The 23033-nt window shown below is 29.5% G+C and overlaps 1 protein-coding gene, 1 non-coding gene and 1 pseudogene across 3 annotated transcripts; 1 reads left to right on the top strand and 2 right to left on the bottom strand.

Moving 5' to 3' along the window:
- Positions 1–2737, bottom strand: LOC111277715 (receptor-like protein CLAVATA2 pseudogene; annotated as a pseudogene). The gene has a single exon (XR_016343522.1). The product of XR_016343522.1 is annotated as a receptor-like protein CLAVATA2 pseudogene (transcript).
- A 12870-nt stretch (positions 2738–15607) lies between these two features.
- On the top strand, positions 15608–21008 carry LOC111276853 (CBS domain-containing protein CBSX6-like). The gene is made up of 3 exons (XM_022862759.2): positions 15608–16164; positions 16253–16628; positions 19745–21008. Exons 2-3 carry the CDS (start codon positions 16285–16287, stop codon positions 20670–20672), a joined length of 1272 nt encoding a protein of 423 aa, XP_022718494.2. The 5' UTR covers positions 15608–16164; positions 16253–16284; the 3' UTR covers positions 20673–21008.
- A 1501-nt stretch (positions 21009–22509) lies between these two features.
- On the bottom strand, positions 22510–22727 carry LOC149518033 (small nucleolar RNA U3). Its single transcript, XR_016343874.1, has one exon. It is a non-coding gene; the product is annotated as a small nucleolar RNA U3 (small nucleolar RNA).
- Between the last annotated feature and the right edge of the window lie 306 nt (positions 22728–23033).

Genomic DNA, 23033 nt, shown 5'->3' with positions numbered 1-23033 from the left:
GTCATATATTGAACGGTTACATTAAAAATCAGCTGATAAAGAGAATCGATCTTTGAGATGCCATACCTTCTAATGTGTTGAGCATTTAGTTTAATCTCTCTCAATAAGAACATTGACCCCCAAAAGTAGGGAAGTGTAAATGTACAGAAGAAAGCATTCACTGCATTAAACTTTTGTCTGTAGGATGTAACTCCTAGCTCGAGCTGAACAAAAGAGAGCCACAACACCAAAATAGAAACTAACAAAAGCACTTATACAGAACACCCAAACCAGTATTGGTCCCTCAACTTCTTCAAATGTCTTCCCAGGTACAGCAGGGAGGCTTGCTCTGTCACATCCCTCACCGGAGGACTCCACACATAAATCCGGATTACCAGCAAACGCTCCTGGGAATCTCCGATATCCCTGATTAACAGGAATAGAACCAGAAAATCTGTTATATGATAAATTCAAGAGTATCAGATTTCTAAGGGTGGAGATATTTCCAGGGATCTGGCCAGATAAGGAATTATGTGACAAATCCAAGACCCTTAAGTTCTGCATTTTCTCCAAACTTGGAAGCTGACCATCGAGAATATTATAAGATAAATTTAGATATTCCAATCCTTCTACTTGAAAGAGAACATCTGGAATCTCACCCCGTAACAAATTATCAGACAAGTCAATTCCAACTGTTGAAGAAACCATGTAGTTGAAACTCAATTCCTTACTATCAATGACCATGGCAGAAATTTTTATCTCAGCATTTCTCATTGCAATAAATGGCTCTTTAGGTTCTCTATCAATGTTTCCATTGTTATTGCGAAAGCTAATATTGAAGTTACCATCTGGAATGAAGCCTGAGAATTTGTTCCCAGAGAAATCAATCATTTGGATTGCTTCAAAACTGAATAGCCAGCTGGGTAAATTCCCACTGAATTTGTTCTGAGCTAGGGAGAGATACTTGAGGTTTGACCATTTGGTTATTGCATCATTCAGTGTTCCAGAGAGGTTGTTGGAGCTAAAATCTACAATCTCTAGTGATTTTAACCCTGCCAAGGTTAGTGGGATTTCACCAGAAATCTTGTTGTGACTGACATCCAATATCTTCAAGCTATCTAATGCATCAAGCTCAGGTTGAATTTCACCAGAAAGATTGTTGTCATTGAGTATCAATACAAGTAACTGAAAACACCCAACAATATCCAATGGAATTGAACCTGATAAGGAGTTGTGTGACAGATCAATTACTTGGAGATAAGTCAAATTTCCAATACTTGCTGGAATTGCCCCTGTAAGCAGATTATGAGAAAGAAATAGTGCTTGCAAGCTTTTCAGCTCGGTGATCTTCAATGGGATTTTACCAGAAAACTGATTGTAAGAGAGGTCCAGAAGAACGAGGCCTGATTTTTCTGTTGCCTCTGCAATTTTGCCTGGAAGAGGACCTGATAAAGCATTGAAACTCAAGTCCAACACAAGCAACTTTTCTGTAAACACAAGTCTCGGAGATAAACCATAACTCAGGTGATTAAATGATAGATTAAGATGTGCCAATAGTTCCAGCGAGGCTATACAAGTAGGTATTCCTCCCACAAGAGAATTGTTAGCCAATGTCAGAACAGTTAGACTCTGTGTAGAAGCAGAAAAACAAGGCAATGTACCAAATAACTGATTTGAAGCGAGATTCAGAAACTCCAATGACTGATAAAACTCATGAATATTGCCTGATAAACAATTGTCTCCAAGATCCAAGTGCCTCAAGGACTTCAAGTAAAACAAGCTGTCAGGCATCTCCCCATGAAATGAATTCGAGCCCAAATCAAGTTTTTCCAAATTGCTCGAAAAGTTACCAATCCACCACGGCAAAACACCACCAAGTTCTCGGTTTCCATTCAACACAAGTTCTCTCAATTGCCTAAGCCTCATGATATCATCCGGTAGAACTCCACTAAAGATATTGTGACTAAGATCAAGAGTCTTAAGACTACCCAATGAACCAAAACATTTTGGAATTGTGCCATTGAAGTTATTCTGAGATAATTTCAAGTATTCAAGAAATGATAGTTCACATAAACCAAGGTGCACTTTACCAGACAAATTCATATTAGCCAGGTTCACAGAAATAACCCGACCAGTCCTGTTTTCACAAGAAATTCCGGTCCAGTTTGTGCAGTTTGACCCGAACCAGGTTGCTAAGCTCAGGCCAGGGTCTTGAACTGATGACCTGAATGACAACAGTGAGGCTTTGTCCTCTGGGTCAAGATCAAAACAATGAGATGGGCTAAACAAACATAGAGGTAGCATTAGCAAGAGCAAGAGTGGCAGTGCAGGTAATTTTGAGGGTATCCAGGGGTGAAAAACAGGAGCATCCCATCTCAATTCCATGAGTGAAACAAACTCAAAAACTGAAGCTAAACTATGAAATATTTACAGTTCCATATGCTAAAACATAAAACCCATTTCTTCTGATGTCCTAAATAAGCTAAATGTTTCAAGCCATAAACTGAAGTTCCAAGAGTAAAGAACAGCACAGTGGGCAGAAGAAGTAAAAAAGGAGTGTTACAAGGATGAAAACCTGTGTTCTTCTTCAATGGAAGTGGAGGAGTTTTCAACAAACAGAAAACTGAATAATGTACTTAGATAGAGAGAGACAGAGACTTACTGGAGGAAGTGGAGAATTTTTGCAGCTAAGAACAGTTATGTGCGTAAGTTCTACCAAGGAATAATTACTCAAACATTCTCGTTCCTTTTTCTTTTTAAAATGCGCTTATTAAAGTAAAGCGGACATCACTTTATTTACGAGTTTAAAATTTTTATTAATTTTAAAAAATAAATATATAAAAAATTAATTTTTAAAAAATATTAATTAATTAACATCATTTAATTTAATTGAATGATAATATAAAATTTATACATCAGAATCATATAATTAATCAATTATAAGTTTATTATGAATTCATTATTTATTCCTTACTTTTTTTTCTTTTATTAAAATATAAGACGTAAACTTGTTTTTGGGTTCCTTTACCCATCCATATGGAAAATGTTATGGGCCTTCATACGAAAGAGATCCAAAGCACCGTGCTTTTGTGGAAGGCTAAAAGCGGAAAACAGTGGTACGACTTTGGATTTGGTGTTAAAGTGCTGCCCATGTACCAAACTGTAATTGGGCTGCTCAGTTTGAATCCAAGGATCATTGAGAAAAATGGATAAAGAGAAAAGATACAGACAATTGTTTTACTTGATACCCTTAGACTTTTAGATTTAAAACAAAAATAATCTTCCCAAGTTGATGAAAAATTCCTGCCAACCAAGCAAAACAAATTACTACTATGAGATTTAAGTTGAGGTATAGTTATCCAGTAACAGTGATAATAAAAAAAATATAAAAATTTGATTGTATGAAAAATAAGATACTGTTGTACTTAATGTTTGTAAGTGATTACGTCTTCTTGGATAATAAATATTTATTCAAAAAAATTACTACTAGTAATTTACATTTGAGAGACATATAAAACAGTGAATATGAGTTGAAGTTGCATTCACATGTAGCCATGGAGTTTTTATTTGGGCTTAGTGCTTTCAATTAATCGACTAACTACAAAAGTCCTAAATTAATAACAATAATAAAACGAGTCAACTCACATTTTAATTGCTATGAACATATTGTCTTAGATTTTATCATGTTTGCATAAGCCATCCAACAAAATTGGATAGCTCACTTGATTCGGAACTTGTCCAGAAGCACACAGTTTTCGAAAACCCCGTCCTTATCTCTTCTTAGATCATCTAAAAGCCCCCCCATCCTGTTTTTGAAACATTTTTTCAGCTTATCGAGTCAAAGTGACTATGCAAAAGCTTGATATATAGCACAAACTCACACGTCTTAAACTCATTTCCTTATCTGAAATGCTTACTTTCAAATGGCAAATATAATACATGAATCCGGTCTAATGAATTTTAACCTGTTTAAACATTTCTTTTCATTAAAAAAAAAAAATCATGGTGTAACTAATGAACTAACTGTGTATTTTTCAACATTGGAATTCAAAATCTTTAAATGTTATTGCAATGTGTAGTTCAAGGTATTTTTTTGTTGTATTTTCTTGTTTTATTTCTATTTACTATTATAATTTATATTTGATATATTATGAATATATAAATTTTATATACTATCAATATTGATAATTAATTAATTAATAAATTTAAAAATTAAGAGTTTGTAAAAGATAAAGCTTAAAAATAAAAATCAATAATTACTTTTGTTCAATTAAGTAAATTTTAGTATTTAATTATTTATCTTTAAGGACTCGGAATTTTTTAAAATTACTTAAGGTATAGCCGCGAAATAATTTTAGGGCAAGAGGTTGATTGGAATAGAGGCGTCTATTATTGACCCTTCTGTATTTTGTTGGTTTGATGGAATGATTGCTAACTCAAATACGTAATTTTTTGCCAGCCTAACGTCATGGAAAGTTACTTTCTTTGGAGATATTGGTTTTTATTATATTTTTAAGTGTCAAATAATTAAATCTGCTACAATGATAATTAGGTTGCGAAGCTTACATTTCCTTTATGGTTTATTCTTCTAATATATGGTTCCAGGATTTTGCACCTACTTCTCTTGATTTTTGTTAATGAATTATGGTTAAAAATAAGATAAATTATTTAATATATTGTTATTGAAGTTTTTTAATTTTACAAATTAGATTAACAGGATGATATATTTTCTTTTTTTTTTTTAAATTAGTCTTCATTTTTTAAATATATATTAAGAAAGTGTTTGATTTGAAAAAAGGTAATTTTTTGAACAAAATCTTACTTTTTGTAATTTAATTTCTTGATTTGGCTCATGGTAATGTGATTACTGGGATTGTTTAAGATTTTTAACAGTATTAAGAAGTAAGAGAATAAAAAAAAGAGGAAAATAAAAATCTCTAATCTCTCTGAAGTTAAAAAATTATGCCATGTAAAAGAAGTTGATCTGGTGAATCCATTGATCATAAATAGGATTGGGAATCATTTCAGGAGAATTGGAATTTTCTTTGACAATTATTTTTGGTGGACAAGGGATTGATCCATCAACATAGCCCAAAACTAGCTAGCCAAGCAAAAGGGACTTGAATTGTTGCTCTTAGAATGTGTGATCGAGTTTGAATGGGAGATGGGCAATAGCATTGATAGTAAAGAAAGGTGTTCGGTGGTTGAAAAATAAGATATTAGATCCAGTGTTGGTAGTCAATCCATCTACTGGATTGGAACTAGTATTGTGGGAAGTTGGATTAGAAAAGTTGTTGATAATAGTGAAAATGGTGTGATTTGACATTGCAGACAAATAATAAAAAAATAATAATAAAGGGAAGATTGAAGATTATCATAAAAGGAAAGAATCAACACTATACTCGTTTGAGCTCGTTGGCCTGATACCATAAAAGGGTTTGAAGAAAAATAGAATTGAGAGGAAATGGTTTGAAGTCAACTGATGTGTTGTATGGTATTTATAGTACAAAGAAGAATGAACAAGATAAATACAAGATAAAAGGTAAATACCAAAAAATACAAAATAAATACATGATAAATATATAATGTGATAAAAATATACAAAATCCAACTAAAAATAAGATAGAGTGGAGTGATTAAGAAAATGATCATGATAATCATTATCTGTTAAAGTGTAATCTTAATCTGTCAAAATTCTATTTCCTCCTATAGAAACATGAAATTGTGGAAAGAAATTATAGGTACCTCATTTCTTAATATTCAAATTAATACTTATTTTTCTACACATATTTAATTGATATTGTAATACCCAAGCCCAAGTTGTTATAGCCTAATCAATTACCCAGCCCATAAGTATCATTAATGTTAAAAAAAAAATACTAAAGGAGAAAAAAAATTAGAAAAAAAAACTTATCGACAATTTTTTTGATAGTTTTCTCTAACAAAAAAGAAAAAGAGAAAGAGAAAAACTTAAAGAAACTCTCGAGAAGAGATAGAGAGGAAGAGGAAAGGCAAATCAATCATAAAATTTTTTTTAAAATTTTCATGTTTTATGAAATTTTTTTAAAATTTTCATGTTTTATGAAATTTTTTATAAACTTTATCTTATATTTTTGTATATTTTCAATTTTAAAAAAATTTTGGTGACTTTTTAATGATAATCCGATGAAATTGTAGGTGTCAATGAAAAGGTTTCTTCAAAACCTTTTTAATAGTACATGTGACACTTTATTTGATTAAGCAATTTAAGAAAATTGAATATTTGAAATTTTTTATTTTTGAATTTTTTATAGTTATAAATGTTCGACTTTGAGTGGTCAAAGCTCCCTACTCTAGTGATCGATTTGGTCAAACTTTAAGTGCATTTGATAGTATGAAATATGAAATCTTTAATGGTATAATTGGTTTATTCATATAATTTATAGCCTAAGAGAAATGAAGCCCCAAAATAATCTTCATAAATCTGAAACTCAAAAAATTTGGATTATTTGTAATAATTTGTCAAGCTTTGATCTTTGAAACTTAAGCTTCCAAAAATCATTTTTGCCAAAACAAAATTCTAGGTTGTAGTATTACATCCATACTTTAAATTCGTGCCTCCCTTTGTCATTAGGAACTGTAGGATGTTCAAGTTTTTATAGCTCAAAGTAAGCCAAATGATCACAAAATGTGAAATTTTTAGAATTTAAAAATTCTTATTTTTAATTATTTTTAAAATTATTTCCAGCCAAAATTTGATGTATGTAGTTGTAAATTACTTGAATTTTGGTTATATTATTTTTAATAAATTTTTACTTGTTTTAGTATATTTTTACTGTATTAATTTCATATTATTAATATTGTTAAAGGGTTATTAAATTATATTCAAATTAAAAAAAATTAAATATTTGTAAAAATTTATATTGTTACTGATTTTTATATTTTAATCCTTAATTTCATATTTATACTCAATTTTAGACATTTTGTTATATCAAAAGAAATTATTTTATATGCTAAAAAAATATTTTCAAATTGTTTTGAATTGTCGAAAAGGTTGACACATAATCCAATTTGCTTAGAATAACCCGCGGGAGGTTTACCTTATTAAATTTATGTTTTTGGGTTAAATTTTGATTTTTGAATATTTCTTGAATTATTAGGATACCAAGATAATTGAGTGATTTGCTACTTAAGTATCGATTTAACGCATTAGGTAAGTAACTTAACATCCCTTTAGTTTTTATATCCCTAAAAATTAGCCTCAATATATTTAGAGTTGAAATATATAATATATATTATTTTGTTCATTTGTTTTATAAGCCAGGTTGAGCATGCAAAATATATGTATGATTTCTTTGTTATAAGTTTGAAATATAATTTGATATTATTTTGATTTCCGAATATGATTTCATAATAATATATCTATATATATCCATCGTGTGTTAAAATATAAAATTTTGCTTCGGAATAATTATGAAATTTATTAAATTTGAGGAAGTTTATATATATATATATATTAAATTTGTATATGTTAAGTAACCTAAAAATATATTTTAGATTTTGTCTTCTAGTGTGACCATGTTTTAACGCTACCAATGGGGGTTAATTGTTGGTCATGTCGATAAATATTTTGTGATATCGATACTTGTTTCGAATTGTGCCATCGATTGAGAATAGTGATTTTTGTTTATCATATCATCGGTGATATGCTTATATCTCATTGTAGTAAAGGGGTTATTGTGATTTTTTATTCTGTCCCATTGCACTAACTAGTTAATTATGATTATCAATGCAATGATCTAATTGCACAATAGGAAAAATTTTGATTCTGACCTACTTTATAAGAGTTATATGTGGTCTTAAAATGTTATAAGAGACTAATGAACTTTATAATTTTGTGGTATTTATTTCATTTTGTAATCTGAAAATCTAATTTGTAGAAATATATTTGAATACAAGATTACCTAAAATATTTTCAAATCACTTAGTTAATGTATTAACCTAAATGTTTTGTAGCATGCTTAATCTAACTAAGGGGATATCGATTACTTGCTGAGTTGTTGTACTCATTCTTTTATTTTTCTCTACTTTTTTAGATTTCACTGTTTGTGTCTTGAGATACTTAATCTTTATCTCGACAATTTCTTATGTTAGTAAGATTAACATCTGTTTTTAGTTTGATATTATTTTCAAAGTAAGTATTTTATTATTGATTTTAAAAGGTTTGTTAGTAAAAACTTTAGTATTTTTGACCAATTTACCAATAATATAATTTTGTAAAATTGAGATTCTATAAAATATTATTTTAGAGATTATTAAAGATTTTAATTTAATTTAACATCTATTACCTTATATAGTTATGAGATTCATCTAATAAGCATACAGTGTTGTCATGTCACAAATATTTGAATTTGGGGTGTGACAATATGAAAGCTCCACTGCACAATATATATATATATATATATATATATATATATATATATATATATATACATGCAGGCTTTGACACGTTTTTATTGTGGACTCCATTTATTTGAAACAAAAGGAACATGTGGCTTATGCTTATGGTGCCATTGTACTTAGTTTTTCCAAAATTACGTCTTTTGCTTTAGCCATTTGGCATTTTCTACGTTTTTCCTATATGCCATTACCTACACGACATTATTATCCTGTTGAGTTTTGGGGGGTTTTGCTTATTTGACTTAAACTTTTTTCCTTTTTTTTTTTTTTTCATATTTTTGTTTCAATGTTAATACGAATTGCTAGGATGTTAATCTTTTGTACATGCTAACTTGAATTACAAAATTATCTAATCATGTATCTATCTCTACAAGCTTTGAACTATAAGATATATTATGATACGTCTTTAGCAGGGTTATTTTGGAGAAATAAAAAAGACTTAAAATAGTGGTTAGTGTCTATTTTTTATGAAAAATCAATGTTTATTACTTGAGCATGTTTGGCAATGTCTTTTAAGCAAAAACTTTTTGAACAATTGCGAATTTATTTCACCGAAGGATTAAATCATAAATTCTCAGTTTCTCACTGATTTCTTTGCACGGTTTCACTGATTGTCGCCTCCCTGCATGTTTAAACCATTTCAGTGTTATTTGCAGTGTTATTAGTTAAATGAATTCGTATATAAATATATAAAAAAATAACGAATATCTACTCCATTGCCATTCTTAGATGTTTGTCTTTTTTTTCTCACGATGTTGGTGTATGAGTTTATGCCCAACGGTTCTCTCCACGATCTTCTCTCAGGTAAATTTCTCATGTTCTCTGCTCAAGCTTATATTGATGCTGCTCATTGCTATATATAAGAAAACAGCTACAAAGGGTAAGTGTGGAGTGCATAATTTCACTGCATAAAAATCGTTTGGGAAGTTCTAATGCATTTACCATCGTGAGTAAATTGTGTTAGGCATTCATGCTTTTCATAGTACTGTTACTAAGTTCCCTCGAACATCCACAGCCATAACTTTGTATGATGGTGTTACGTACAGCTATTCATAGACATGCATGGGTGTCCCTTTTACGTGCAGGAAATTGCTGGATTATAAGAGTCTGAACAGAACATTGAGCTTGAGCAGGACATTGATTATTATGAAAGGATACTGATTTCTTCCAATATGAAGTATCTACTTTTGCCAACCACTGCAAGCAGAAAGTTGCTCAATTTTAGATTCTTCTCTATTAGAGCTGGAATGTTGGGATGGATACTTATCAACCTATCAATTCTTACATCAATTTGTTGAATACCGACTCTATTATCCCTAACCTAAATCGTTAATTAGCAGCTTGGAGATACATTAATTATATTTTTTTTTAGTGTAAAAGAGATATATTAATATGTGGAAGTGTTGAATATTGAAGGAGAGGCTAATTCAATTCAGAGTATATGGTGCTGAAAGACTTAAGATGAGCCTCCAAAACCTGGATGGGTTACTTTTATGGTGCATTTGAAAGAGAATTTTGAAATTTTGAAGAAATTTAAAATGAAAAGCATTTTAAAATGTGTCATTTCAAAATGTTAGCATTTGTAATTATTTTATTTTTTTAGCTAATGTCATTATTTTATTTTGATAAATATTTCTTTAAAAGAAATTTAGTTTATTAAAATTTGATAAGATAAAAAATAATTATAAAAGAAAAACAAAATGTTAAAAATAAAAAATATATATGTATAAATAAAATATGCAATATGAGTATCATTAGATTTATAAAAATATATAGATATTATTAATAATATAAATTATATATTAAAGTTAAATAAAATAATATTTATTTTTTTTAGTTTATATTTTATCTTGGATCATATTCAATAAGGAAATGAAGAATTTAAAGGAATTTTGAAAACTACCTTTTTAGATGAAATTTTGAAAAATAAATTGAGTTGTGTTGATGGAACAACTAATAAAGCTGCTGATTGGATTGCATCCAATTTCAGCTAGGTCTATATTCTTGATAAGGAAGGATTACCTGCGGCCCTCAGATTGGATTGCGTCCAATTTAAAAGGAAGATGAGCTTATTCAACTAGGTCTATATTCTTGATAAGGATGGATTACCTGCAGCCCTCCATTTTAGATTTTCAATAACTATTAAATAAATTCTTTTTTGATTGGTTAAAAAAAAATTATTATTAAAGATGCTTTTATTGTCAATTTGAAGGTCAAAAAGAGATATTCATCCATAGTTATAGATTTTTTTTCTTTATTATTTATTTGAGTTTGCTTAAAACTATAGTTTTATCTGAGTTTTGGATAGTGGATTGCATGAATAGATACATACAATATATTTGACAATCAATCAATCAAATGCTTTAGAATTTTAATTTAAAAATAAAAAGATAATTGCTAAGAAAACATAAAATAATAAAATTTTATTTTTAAAATTTTACATTATGTATTTGAAGACACTTTTTTATTATTTTTTTTATTTTTTGGGATATACTCCCTTAATTTTTTATATACAAAAGAATACAACTTTATCAAATCTCCAACTATCAAAATTATTATTGTTTGTATCGAACTTTGATCTCAAAATATTTTTGAAAAGACAAAAGAAAAAGATGATTAAAGGTAAAGGTTAAAATATTTTTTACGTTTATAGTTTGACACACGAGCCAAAAAGAATATTGTCGAAAAAAAAAAGTAATAAAGATAAGAGAAAGTGGTGTGTATTACTTTTTTAATATCTAAACTTTTATATTTATAGATAAAAGATTATTAAAAAATAATAAAAATATTGTCAAAACTAATGTAGCATTGAAAATATCATATCAATATGATGTGAAGTCGACATAAATATTAAAATTATCTTAATTATTTGTTGAAAACTATTAACATAAAAAAGGATATGATATCCTTTTAACCAATAAATATCCTTGGCATTTACAATGAGGGTTTGTCATTATCATGCTACTATCATTATTTTTCCAACCTAATCATTTTATATTAGACTGTACATGATTACCACAAAATTTCCCACCAAATTAGACAAATGGAAGATCAAAAAGAAAATATAAATTCTTTTTTGATACAAAATCAGATTTTTCATATTAAAGCAAACAATAATAGATGGAAAAACTAAAACCTAGATCTAAGAGGCAGCTACTAGAACTTGGAATTTGTTTATGGCTACAATTTTTCTCTCCTTATCGTACTCTTGATCAAATCGACTGTGCATGAACCTAGCTTTAGATTATAACAATTTCAACCCTCCCATCGTGAAGCCAAGCCCTTTTTTTTTTTATCAAGGGTTTGTGTCCTTTCATATCACACCCAATAGCATAATAAGATGAGGTGAACTTAGATCCAATCTTTATGGATCATTGATTTCTTTATTTAATTAGTCCTTCGATCAAAAGGAAAAGCGAGGTTTAGGAGAGAAAATAAAATTCGGTAGAATTCTAGATTCTGTTTTAGCTATTAGAGTTTCAATCCAATAAACAATTCAAAGTACAATTTATACATGTATAAATTACCGTCATTTTATACATTCACATGAAGTTTTAAATTCTATTTAAATGGGTTTTGTTAATTAATAAGTGTTTATTGGATTATTTATTAAATTAAAAATATAAAATAAATTATAATAATAATAATCAAATATTACATCTATATATAATATATCATTAAATAATTAATTAACAAAATAAAACATAATTAGACAATTAAATTCACACATAATTAAACTAAACTTAAAGCTCAAAAATTTTAAAACCTCCTTCTTATCACAAAACCAAAACTTCATTGACATGTTTTCATTGAATTATAAAAAAAAAATTAAATTAAATTGACAAAGTTGTTTGATAGAATACCATCAATTATTTGAATCTCCTCCGTTGGTGTATAAAATAAAATTTATTATTATATTTTTAAATATATAGTATTTTTTATTTTTATATAAATTTTAAGTTAGTTAACCATAAATATAATATCCATTGGATATTTGGATTTATTTTTTCTAATTTTTAGGAGAATAATTTGAATTCAATATTTTTGATACATATGGAAGGTAAATGAAATAGGGATTCAAATCTTACACTTCAATCTTAGAAAGTATCAATTTAGATTTCAATCCCACAAAGAAGGCAACAATTGAACCAAATATAACTTGTATTTATTTAAAAAATCACATTTATTACTACATATTAATTTTTTTTAATATATATTAAATTCTTTTATAAAACCTTAAAAAAGGGCAATACATTGCAACTTTTTATAGAATTATGACTATAAAAAATTATAATTATAATCAATTATTATATTTATATAAAAATTTAATAAATAATCAAATTAATTAATTAACAAATAAAAAGTATAACTAAATAAATCAAATATAAAATTTAACCAAATACATATAGCAAAATTATTTGACGGAATGGTAAAATTATTATATCTCTTTTTCAAATAACTTCATAAAATTATTCTTTAAAAGGAAGACAAGCTTATTCAACTAGGTCTATATTCTTGATAAGGATGGATTACCTGCAGCCCTCCATTTTAGATTTTCAATATCTATTAAATAAATTATTTTTTGGTTGGTTAAAAAAAATTATTATTAAAGATGCTTTTATTGTCAATTTGAAGCTTAAAAAGAGATATTCATCCATAGTTATAGCTTTTTTTTCTTTATTATTTATTTGAGTTTGCTTAAAACTATAGTTTCATCTGAGTTTTGGATAGTGGATTGCATGAATAGATACATACAATATATTTGACAATCAATCAATCAAATGCTTTAAAATTTTAATTTAAAAATAAAAAGATAATTGCTAAGAAAACATAAAATAATAAAATTTTATTTTTAAAATTTTACAATATGTATTTGAAGACACTTTTTTTATTATTTTTTATTATTTTTTGGGATACACTCTCTTAATTTTTTATATACAAAAGAATACAACTTTATCGAATCTCCAACTATCAAAATTATTATTGTTTGTATCGAGCTTTGATCTCAAAATATTTTTAAAAAAATAGAAGAGAAAAACGATTAGATGTAAAGGCATAAAATATTTTTCACATTTGTAGTTCGACACACGAACCAAAAACAATGTTGTCGAAAAAAAAGTAATAAAGATAAGAGAGAGTAGTGTGTGTTACTTTTATAGTATCTAGATCTTTATATTTATAGATAAGTGGTAAGAGAATATTAGGAGACAATAAAAACATTACCCAGATTAATGTAGCACTGAAAATATCATATCGATATGATATATGAGATCAACATAAATATTAAAATTATCTTGATTATTTGTTGAAAACTGTTAACATAAAAAAAGGATATGATATCCTTTTAACCAATAAATATCCTTGGCATTTACAATGAGGTTTTGTCATTATCATGCTACTATCATTATTTTTCCAACCTAATCATTTTATATTAGACTATACATTATTACCACAAAATTTCCCACCAAATTAGACAAATGGAAGATCAAAAAGAAAATATAAATTCTTTTTTGATACAAAATCAGATTTTTCATATTAAAGCAAACAATAATAGATGGAAAAACTAAAAGCTAGATCTAAGAGGCAGCTACTAGAACTTGGGATTTGTTTATGGCTACAATTTTTCTCTCCTTATCCTACTCTTGATCAAATCGACTGTGCATGAACCTAGCTTTAGATTATAATAATTTCAACCCTCCCATCGTGAAGCCAAGTCCTCTTTTTTTTTTTTTTTTTTTTTATCAAGGGTTTGTGTCCTTTCATATCACACCCAATAGCATAATAAGATGAGGTGAACTTAGATCCAATCTTTATGGATCATTGATTTCTTTATTTAATTAGTCCTTCGACCAAAAGGAAAAGTGAGGTTTATGAGAGAAAATAAAATTCGGTAGAATTCTAGATTCTGTTTTAGCTATTAGAGTTTCAATCCTAACAATTCAAAGTACAATTAAAAAAAAATTATGTGTAATTTATATTCAATGAGTTTTGACATGTATAAATTACCGTCATTTTATACATTCACATGAAGTTTTAAATTCTATTTAAATGGGTTTAGTTAATTAATAAGTGTTTATTGGATTATTTATTAAATTACAAATATAAAATAAATTATAATAATAATAATCAAATATTACATCTATATATAATATATCATTAAATAATTAATTAACAAAATAAAACATAATTAGACAATCAAATAAAACATAATTAAACTTGAACTTAAAACTCGAAAATTCTAAAACCTCCTTCTTATCACAAAACCAAAACTTCATGTTCATTGAATTATAAATAAAATAAATTGACAAAGTTGTTTGGTAGAATACCATCAATTATTTAAATCTCCTCCGTTGATATATAAAATAAAATATTATATTATATTTTTAAATATATAGTATTTTTTATTTTTATATAAATTTTAAGTTAGTTAACCATAAATATAATATCCATTGGATATTTGGATTTATTTTTTCTAATTTTTAGAAGAATAATTTGAATTCAATATTTTTGATACATATGGAAGGTATAAATGAAATAGGGATTCAAATCTTAGAAAGTATCAATTTAGATTTCAATCCCACAAAGAAGGCAACAATTGAACCAAATATAACTTGCATTTATTTAAAAAATCACATTTATTACTGTATATTAAATTTTTTTTAATATATATTAAATTCTTTTATAAAACCTTAAAAAAGGGCAATGCATTGCAACTTTTTATAAAATTATGACTAAAAAATTTATAATTATAATCAAGTATTATATTTATATAAAAATTTAATAAATAATCAAATAAATTAATTAACAAATAAAAAATATAACTAAATAAATCAAATATAAAATTTAACCAAATACATATAGCAAAATTATTTGACGGAATGGTAAAATTATTATATCTCTTTTTCAAATAACTTCATAAAATTATTCTTTAAAAGTTCATTTTCGCAAAGTAAAATTTCAACCTCATTTTTATAAAAAATAATATGTTATCATAAAAAACAAAAAAAGTATATCAATCTGTAAAAATCTCATTTCCTTTTTCTCTTCCAGTGAAAAAAAAAAAAATTTAATAACCGCCAAAATAGTTAAACCTAATTCGGATACATATCCAGACAGTACCCAACTTCCAAAATCTCCTGTTTTCTTTTTTTTTCCCTCATATTGGCCTCCTCTTCCCCCTTGCCTCAATAATTCACCAAGTTTTATTCTCTTTCTGTCAATCTCATCCACATTATTCCTCAAAACAACAAAAAAAATAAGAAAAAGGCCAAAACAAAAAGAAAATTTATTTCTCTCCAAAAATCACGCTCCTTGCGGCACCAATTCTGTCAAGAGTTTGAGAGAGTTCATCGTGAATGGGCTTTTGTTTCAAAAACTTTGCTTCTTTCCTTCTTCTTCAATGGCACCAAACCTTTGCTTTCTTCTGATACTTTATAGATTACCTATCAACGGCATTAACCTCCTCCTTATTCTCCTCCATTCCCTCTTATAGCTCTTCCTCCTCACCGGTTTTCCCGGTTTCAAGAATACTTTTTCATTTTGAAGGTGAATAAGGAAAAAAAAAATAGATCTTTGATTTTAAAAAAAGTACCCTTTTGGCGATTTTTATACAAATTTTATCGAAAATCCAATATCTTCTTTTTAGTTTTTTTCTTGTTGTAGTTTTTCTGTTTGGTTGGCTAGAGAAAGGGGGAAATTGAAGGAAAATATTCAACTTTGGATTGAATAAACCAAATCCCATTTCAGGTAATTGAAAATAAAAGTACCCTTTATCGGAACAGGTTGAATAATTTAGGACTTAATGATGATTTTTCTTTGTTTGATTTTTTTTCAGTTTTCTCGGCAAACAAACAGAAAATTTAAGGAATGGCATCGGTGTTTTTGTACCATGTGGTGGGAGATCTGACGGTGGGGAAGCCTGAGTTGGTTGAATTCTCTGAAACAGAGGTGGTGGAATCTGCTATAAGAGCAATAGGAGAGTCAACAGAGTGTGGGATACCAGTTTGGAAGAGAAGATCTCATGTGGGAATGATTGAAAACAATGAAATGAGACAACAGAGATTTGTTGGTATTTTAACTTCACTTGATATTGTCTCCTTTTTAGCTAAAACTCAGTGTTTGGAAGATCAGGACAAAGCTATGAAAACACAAGTTTCTGATGTTGTTGACCGTAATAATGCTCTCTTGAAGATTGTTGATCCTGGCACCAGGTTAGTTAATCGCCGCTTTTTTTTAATCACTTTTTTTTCAGCTTAACACGTTATAACTTTTTAACTTTTTAGGAGGGTTGACCTATGACCTTAACCTCTCAAGAAGAGATATAGCAACTGTTGGGCCAAACCTGAGTATTACTTGAACTTTATGTTAAAGTTATTTATACTTGTTTCAAGTGGACTCGTTCTTGTTCTCGAGCTTTGGTTGTGTGAATTTTCTCTCTATTAGTGAGATATGTAATGTGCCTTTCATTGGCTTGGTTCGTATCTTGGTATCTTGTTTGGCATGGAATTAATCATAGGGAAAATGACAGCCTGTGGCATTTTTGTCCTTAGAATCGAGTAGCATGTGTGTGTGTGTGTGTGTGCCCATGCGAGTTGGCATGATTTGCTTCCAAAGCAAGATTTGATTACATATGACCGGGATGGTTGTTATATCCTTATATTTAAGAATATTATGATTCCCCTCCGCCCCTACCCCCACTCCCACTCTGTTACCTTATTGTAAAGGCTTATTGTTTTCGTCTGCATTGAAGCATATTTATGCACAGTTCAGATATATTTATTATTCACTTCATAAAATGTTGTCTATGTTCAAATGTTTATGGGTTAGGATCACAAAGATTAAACCTTGAAGATTGTCATGCATGTGTGATAGTGTGCCTAGCAGTAGTGGTGTTTCTATTTTTCTTGTGCTGCTGCTAAGAATTGCAAGTCTGGGGCTCTTTCAATTTGTGACTTTGGCTCTGGTTTTCTTTGACTCCATTCCTCCAAGTCTGCAAGATGCTCAATGTTCCTTATCATATAAACCAAGAACCTTATATCTTCTGTAGTCATTGTAATTATTCTTCAAAACAAATTTGTCATTATGTATTGGCTGTTATAAAAACAGTCACCCTTATTGAAATTGTATAATTAATGTTTCCGTGCTCCTCTATGATTATAGAATAAGGAAAACTGAAAGAAAGTTGCAAGGGTCTCAAACAAGCACAAAAGCCCCACAACTTGAACCCAATCCCGAGAATACAGAACCCAAAAGGGTGCAGGTTTAGGTCTTAGTTTCCTCTCTAAACAGATACTAGTCAACTAAACAAGAATCGTACAGTGACTTTTCAGACTGACATCCACTTTTCTTCTGACTGGAGCAGTAAATAGTAAATTTTTTCGGGTGTACTTTTGAGGTTTCGAACCAATCATTATTATTTCTGTTCTTCACTTTTTATTTTCATACAATTTGCTGTCTTACCAATTTTTGTGCAATGTAGCATTGAGCATGTTACATTCCTGATTTAAATAAAACATGTCCGATTTTAGTTTTTTGGAATTTGGACTTAACTTGGTTGAACCGTACATATTCTTCACTTTTTCTTTCCATATATTCCCCATTGTTACTATTTTGGTGCACTTTTTTTTTCCTCCTGCTATAAATTAAGCAAAAAGCATGTTCAAATTAATAGTTTTGTGGAATTCGGACTTCTTGTCTTTTCGAATAAATCTTATCCTTTTCTTATTTTCAAGAAGCATTGTCTCTTGAATAGCAGCTACGCAACTTGTGCTAGGTACATTTCCTTTTAGACACCCTAAGATAATCAAAATTTAGATTCATGTCTACATTAAAACTATTGCTCAAGGATGATTGTGTTTGCTGGTGTATATTCATATTAGTATAGATGTTCTCTTCTTATAACTAACAGTTTCTATTGGTCAATGTTATTAAAGCCATTGTTAAATGGATGATTGCTGTAGCATGCATTGTCATTATCTTTTCTCTTCATTTTCTGCTTCTTCTTAATTAATTATTATTGTATACTACTTTTTTGACCATGTTGAGTGAGTCCCTTCTAGCATTCAGTAATGGATAACAGGGATTCAGGAATCAGATATTTTTACCCACAAGTTATACTTTCATTTGATTGTTAATCTAGGAATTAAGCATTTGGCAAATTAAAAAGATTTAGGCTTGTTTATCAATCTTTAGTCTGAGCAGGTTGTTCATAATTGTTTAATGATCATAGAAAATTGATTATTCTGTTTTGCTTACTACTTTTTGGGCTAAAATTTATGTGGATGTGAAAGAAAATGTAGAGCCTCTCAAATGTTTCACAGTGAAATTATGTTCACTGATAGGAGAAAGTTTTTGAGATATTGATCTCTTTCTCCAGCTCTAGGTGTCTTAAGGTATGACGCAGATTTGATGATTCTTTTTTAGGTATCTAACTGACATGGCTTTGATTAAGGCCTGTTTAAGTAGAATTGAGCAGTTGAACTGAATACAAATCTGTTTCAGTGCTGGAATATGTTTTGATTAGGCCATGAGAAGTATTCCTCTAGAAAGAACCTTTCTTTTATTACAGTTTAGAGTTTAGGAGCAAGCATCTTGTGGTTAGAGCTGATGCCAGGTATCTACCGCATCCTTTGTGTCAGTTTTTAGGTTAATGGGTCTAACCATGTCTGCAAGATTTTGTCAAAAACCCACTTAGAAAATCCCACATCTGCTTATTTTGTGTTCAGTTCAAGCTGTTTCATCACTAATTTTGCTACCTTGAAGCACAATCATCTCTGGAATTTATATTTTAAACCACCATATCTAAGTTTTGATCCCATCTAAATTTGTCAGACTATTACTGAATGATTCTCTTAAGAAAATTCTTGTCTTTGGTAGGTAATCGTTAGAATTGAGTTATTGCACAAACAATATGTTATTCATAAGAGCTCTTCTATCTTTTATTTTTGTTTGGTTTAATGTTTTATTTCAGAGTTTTCACGTGGCTAGTAATGTCAAGACTGCTTAGCATTTGAGATGCTTCACCATCGTTCAATGTGGTTCATTTGAGGAAAAAAGCAGATTTTATTCTTATTTATGATTTTATTTATGTTGCAAGTAAGGACATATTGGCATTTTTATTGCAAGAAATTAGTGGAAAAAAGAAAGTCCATATTGGTTCCCAACTAACAATAGGATATTTAGTGGTTTTAATTTTATTAAGAAAACCATTGTACCATTAAAGAAAAAAAAGGAAATCATTGTATATGCTGGCTTCTTCCGCTTAGATCTAGTTGCAGCTGTCTTAATGTTCTCTAATGGCATTGTTAATTCTTTGTTGTTGGACTAGATTGATAGATGCACTCGAGATGATGAAGCAGGGTGTGAGGCGACTTCTTGTTCCAAAGAGCAAGGTATGGAAAGGCATGAGCAAGAGATTCTCAATTCTTTATAATGGGAAGTGGCTCAAGAACATTGAAAATGGTAGCAGCAACAACCTCATTGCTAATGCCAATGGCCCTTCTTCGTCCAACTCCACCTATATGCGTGACAAGTTTTGCTGTCTCTCAAGAGAAGACATCATCCGCTTCCTCATTGGTTGCCTTGGTGCTCTAGCTCCACTACCCCTCTCCTCTATTTCCTCGCTTGGAGCCATAAACCTAAACTATAGCTCTATTGAAGCCTCCCTCCCTGCTTTAGAAGCAACTCAAAAACATCCTGGTGATCTCAGAGCAGTTGCCATTGTGGAGAGCACACCAGATGGTCACCATAAAATTTTAGGAGAAATCTCAGCTTCCAAACTATGGAAATGTGACTATTTAGCTGCAGCTTGGGCTTTAGCCAACCTCTCAGCTGGACAATTTGTTATGGGGGTTGAGGATAATGTGAGTTCAAGATTGCTCCCGGACTTCTCTGTTGATTCACCAGTTCAAGATAATAAAATAGTGAATGGTGCCTGGTCGACAAGGCCAAGGAAATTCAGTAGTAGAAGCATTGGATTTAATCCAGTGAGCCCAACTTTCAGTTTTGGCGGGAGCATGTATAGGGGCAGAAGTGCACCCTTGACATGTAAAACTACTAGTTCTTTGGCCGCAGTTATGGCTCAAATGCTATCTCATAGGGCAACCCATGTCTGGGTGACTGAGGATGAAAATGATGATGTTTTGGTTGGGGTGGTTGGTTATGCTGACATTTTGGTTGCAGTGACCAAACAACCTGCTGTAGTGATTTCCTCAACTCGATCAATCACGGAGCTTGGCTCAGAAATTCAATGTTGAATTTCCCTTTTCCCCCCGTTTACCATTGTGTATGTCTCTGCTTGTGTCTTTCCTTTATTTTGGTTCTAATGTTGTACTTTAGCAGCATTTTAGCCCTCTTATGCAGCATACTCTTATGAGGTTGCTGAGAGATTGGGGCTTGGAATGGGGTTTATAAAAATTGATCAATGTTTTGTATAATTTTGGAGTGTCTTTTACATTCAAAGATATCAAAAGAGTGGATTATAGTTGCTGTCCATCCTCATGTATGTTAGGACAGCAAAGTTATTGTAGTTGTATTAAACCTAGACAATGTTTTTGAGGTTTTTTGGGATATAATCATCTTTGCAATTGAAACGTGTTGAGTGTACTTAAGGCTCGGCTTTACTGTGCTTCCCACCTGAATGTATTACAATCCCATTCCTTTTCTTTCTGCAAAATGGGTTGGGGACGAGTCTATGGTAATTATGACTTTTTTTTTTTTTTACTTTAGACATTCAAGATTTGATCCTAGATTGCTAGAATTAAGTTCAGTATCCTATCAAAAGATGGACATGGTTCTTCAGCGATTACGATGTTCTTTGTATCTGGAGAAATGTCTTCTCTCATTCATGGACCTTATTTATTTCTCAATGTCAGGATTTTTTTATTTTGCTTTACCCATCGGGCCATCTCTAAGTGGAACTTCATGTTTCCTCTTCTTTGTGGTTGTTTTAAAATCAGCCACAAGTCCATGGTCTCTGGTGGTCTCAGAAATGTTCAATGCCCACGATATGAACATGCTGTTGAGATAAGTAGGGAAGGAATGGGGTTTTCTCAATAATGATTTTGGATTCAAGCCTTGGTGCTTCACCTTGTAACTGTCACCCCAAAATTATGAAAAAAAAAAAAAAGGGCATGGAAACTAACCATCAGAATCTCTAATTCGCCCATCAATTCTTGATTATGTTGGTTTAAAACACAACTAGAAAAATTACCCGGCTTCGCCTAGGATGCAATTTTTTTTTTTTAATTTTGATAACATATAATTTATTTAATTTTTAATTTAATAATAAATAAAAAATTAAATATTTATATTATTTTGTTGGTTTTTTATTTTTTATTTTTTAAAATATAATCTTTTGAAAAAATAAAAAAAAATTTATACTTTAATTGTGTCACTCAATTACATTGATTAGTTGTTGGCTTCTATTTTAAATAAGAGAGATTATTTTTAAAATTTTGTATAAATTAAATCCAAACTTAATAATATATAAATGATAATATAATTTATCCATATAATATTTACTTATTACCAATAGTGATTTATTATTAAATTCAAATCTATTTACTCATGAAATGAAAGCTCACTAATATAATCATCCATTCAACTTGTTTTTTTTTTAAAAAAAAAAAGCTAATAATTTTAATAAGATAAGAGAAATATTTTTGTAATTATAATAAAAAATTATTATAATAATTTTAATAAATGATGATAGGAGAATATTTTTATAATTATAACGAGAGAATATTATAAAAATCTTAATTAACTATAATAAAAAATTATTTTGATAATTATAATAAAACAATTATAATAATTTTTATTGTTTATAAAAAAATTTTACACGTATCATTCAATTATTAAGTAATTAAAATAATATTATAATTATTTTTAAAGAATTATTTTCGTATTATTGTAGATATAATTGTCTGACCTTAATTCTGATATATTTATCAGGTGAGTTTGAATGGGATTTAATTGATCATTCCCCTAGATTTCTAAGGAATGCTGACATGGTGAAATCGTTGTCTCAAACAAGGAGGACATGGCAGCCCGTTCAGAAAAGAACTCACCCAGGAGCCACAAAAGGAAAGTTGGAGTCTGTCAGACAACTGAGTGACCATCTCAGCCAGGCAAACACTAGCTGATAACGATCCTCTGCGGTCTTTGTCTTTCTACATTTGAAGACAAGACCAATAATCACGCTCTGATCACACAGTCATATCTCATCAACCAGACTTGGAATCCTGTCTCCTTAGAACTCAAGAACACAGAGGTACGAGCCTATAGAACAGATCCTGTTCAAGTAAGGTCGTGCCCTCTTACCACTTGGTTTTATCTTAAATACCATTTAGTTCTGTCTTAGCCTTTCGATGTGGGATTTTCCTTTAACTTCCGACAATTTAGTTTAGTCCGTGTCCCGCTTGGGTTCTTGCTGTCAGGTTATTAATTACACCTGTCTTCTGCCATTCTTATCCAAAAAGCGCAAAACCAAACCAATTTGTTTGTTTCCATTGACAAATAAATAATTGATTAATTAAGACTAATAAAATTTCAAACACGACAACAATCTCAACCCTTTTTTTTTTTTAACCTTAAGCCTAGCTGTGGCTACAAAGCTA

Source organism: Durio zibethinus, chromosome 7 (assembly GCF_047325235.1).
Source record: "Durio zibethinus cultivar Kanyao isolate XHJ-2024 chromosome 7, ASM4732523v1, whole genome shotgun sequence".
Taxonomy (NCBI): Eukaryota; Viridiplantae; Streptophyta; class Magnoliopsida; order Malvales; family Malvaceae; genus Durio; species Durio zibethinus.
The sequence above is the reverse complement of the archived record's forward strand: the minus strand, read 5'-3'. Positions and strand labels throughout refer to the sequence as shown.

What these genes read in the sequence shown, in the direction of transcription:
- LOC111276853 (XM_022862759.2), top strand. Translation starts at nt 16,285, where the DNA reads ATGGCATCGGTGTTTTTGTACCATGTGGTGGGAGATCTGACGGTGGGG. An exon ending in ATTGTTGATCCTGGCACCAG is followed by an intron (nt 16,629 to 19,744) that starts GTTAGTTAATCG and finishes TTGTTGGACTAG; the next exon opens with ATTGATAGATGCACTCGAGA.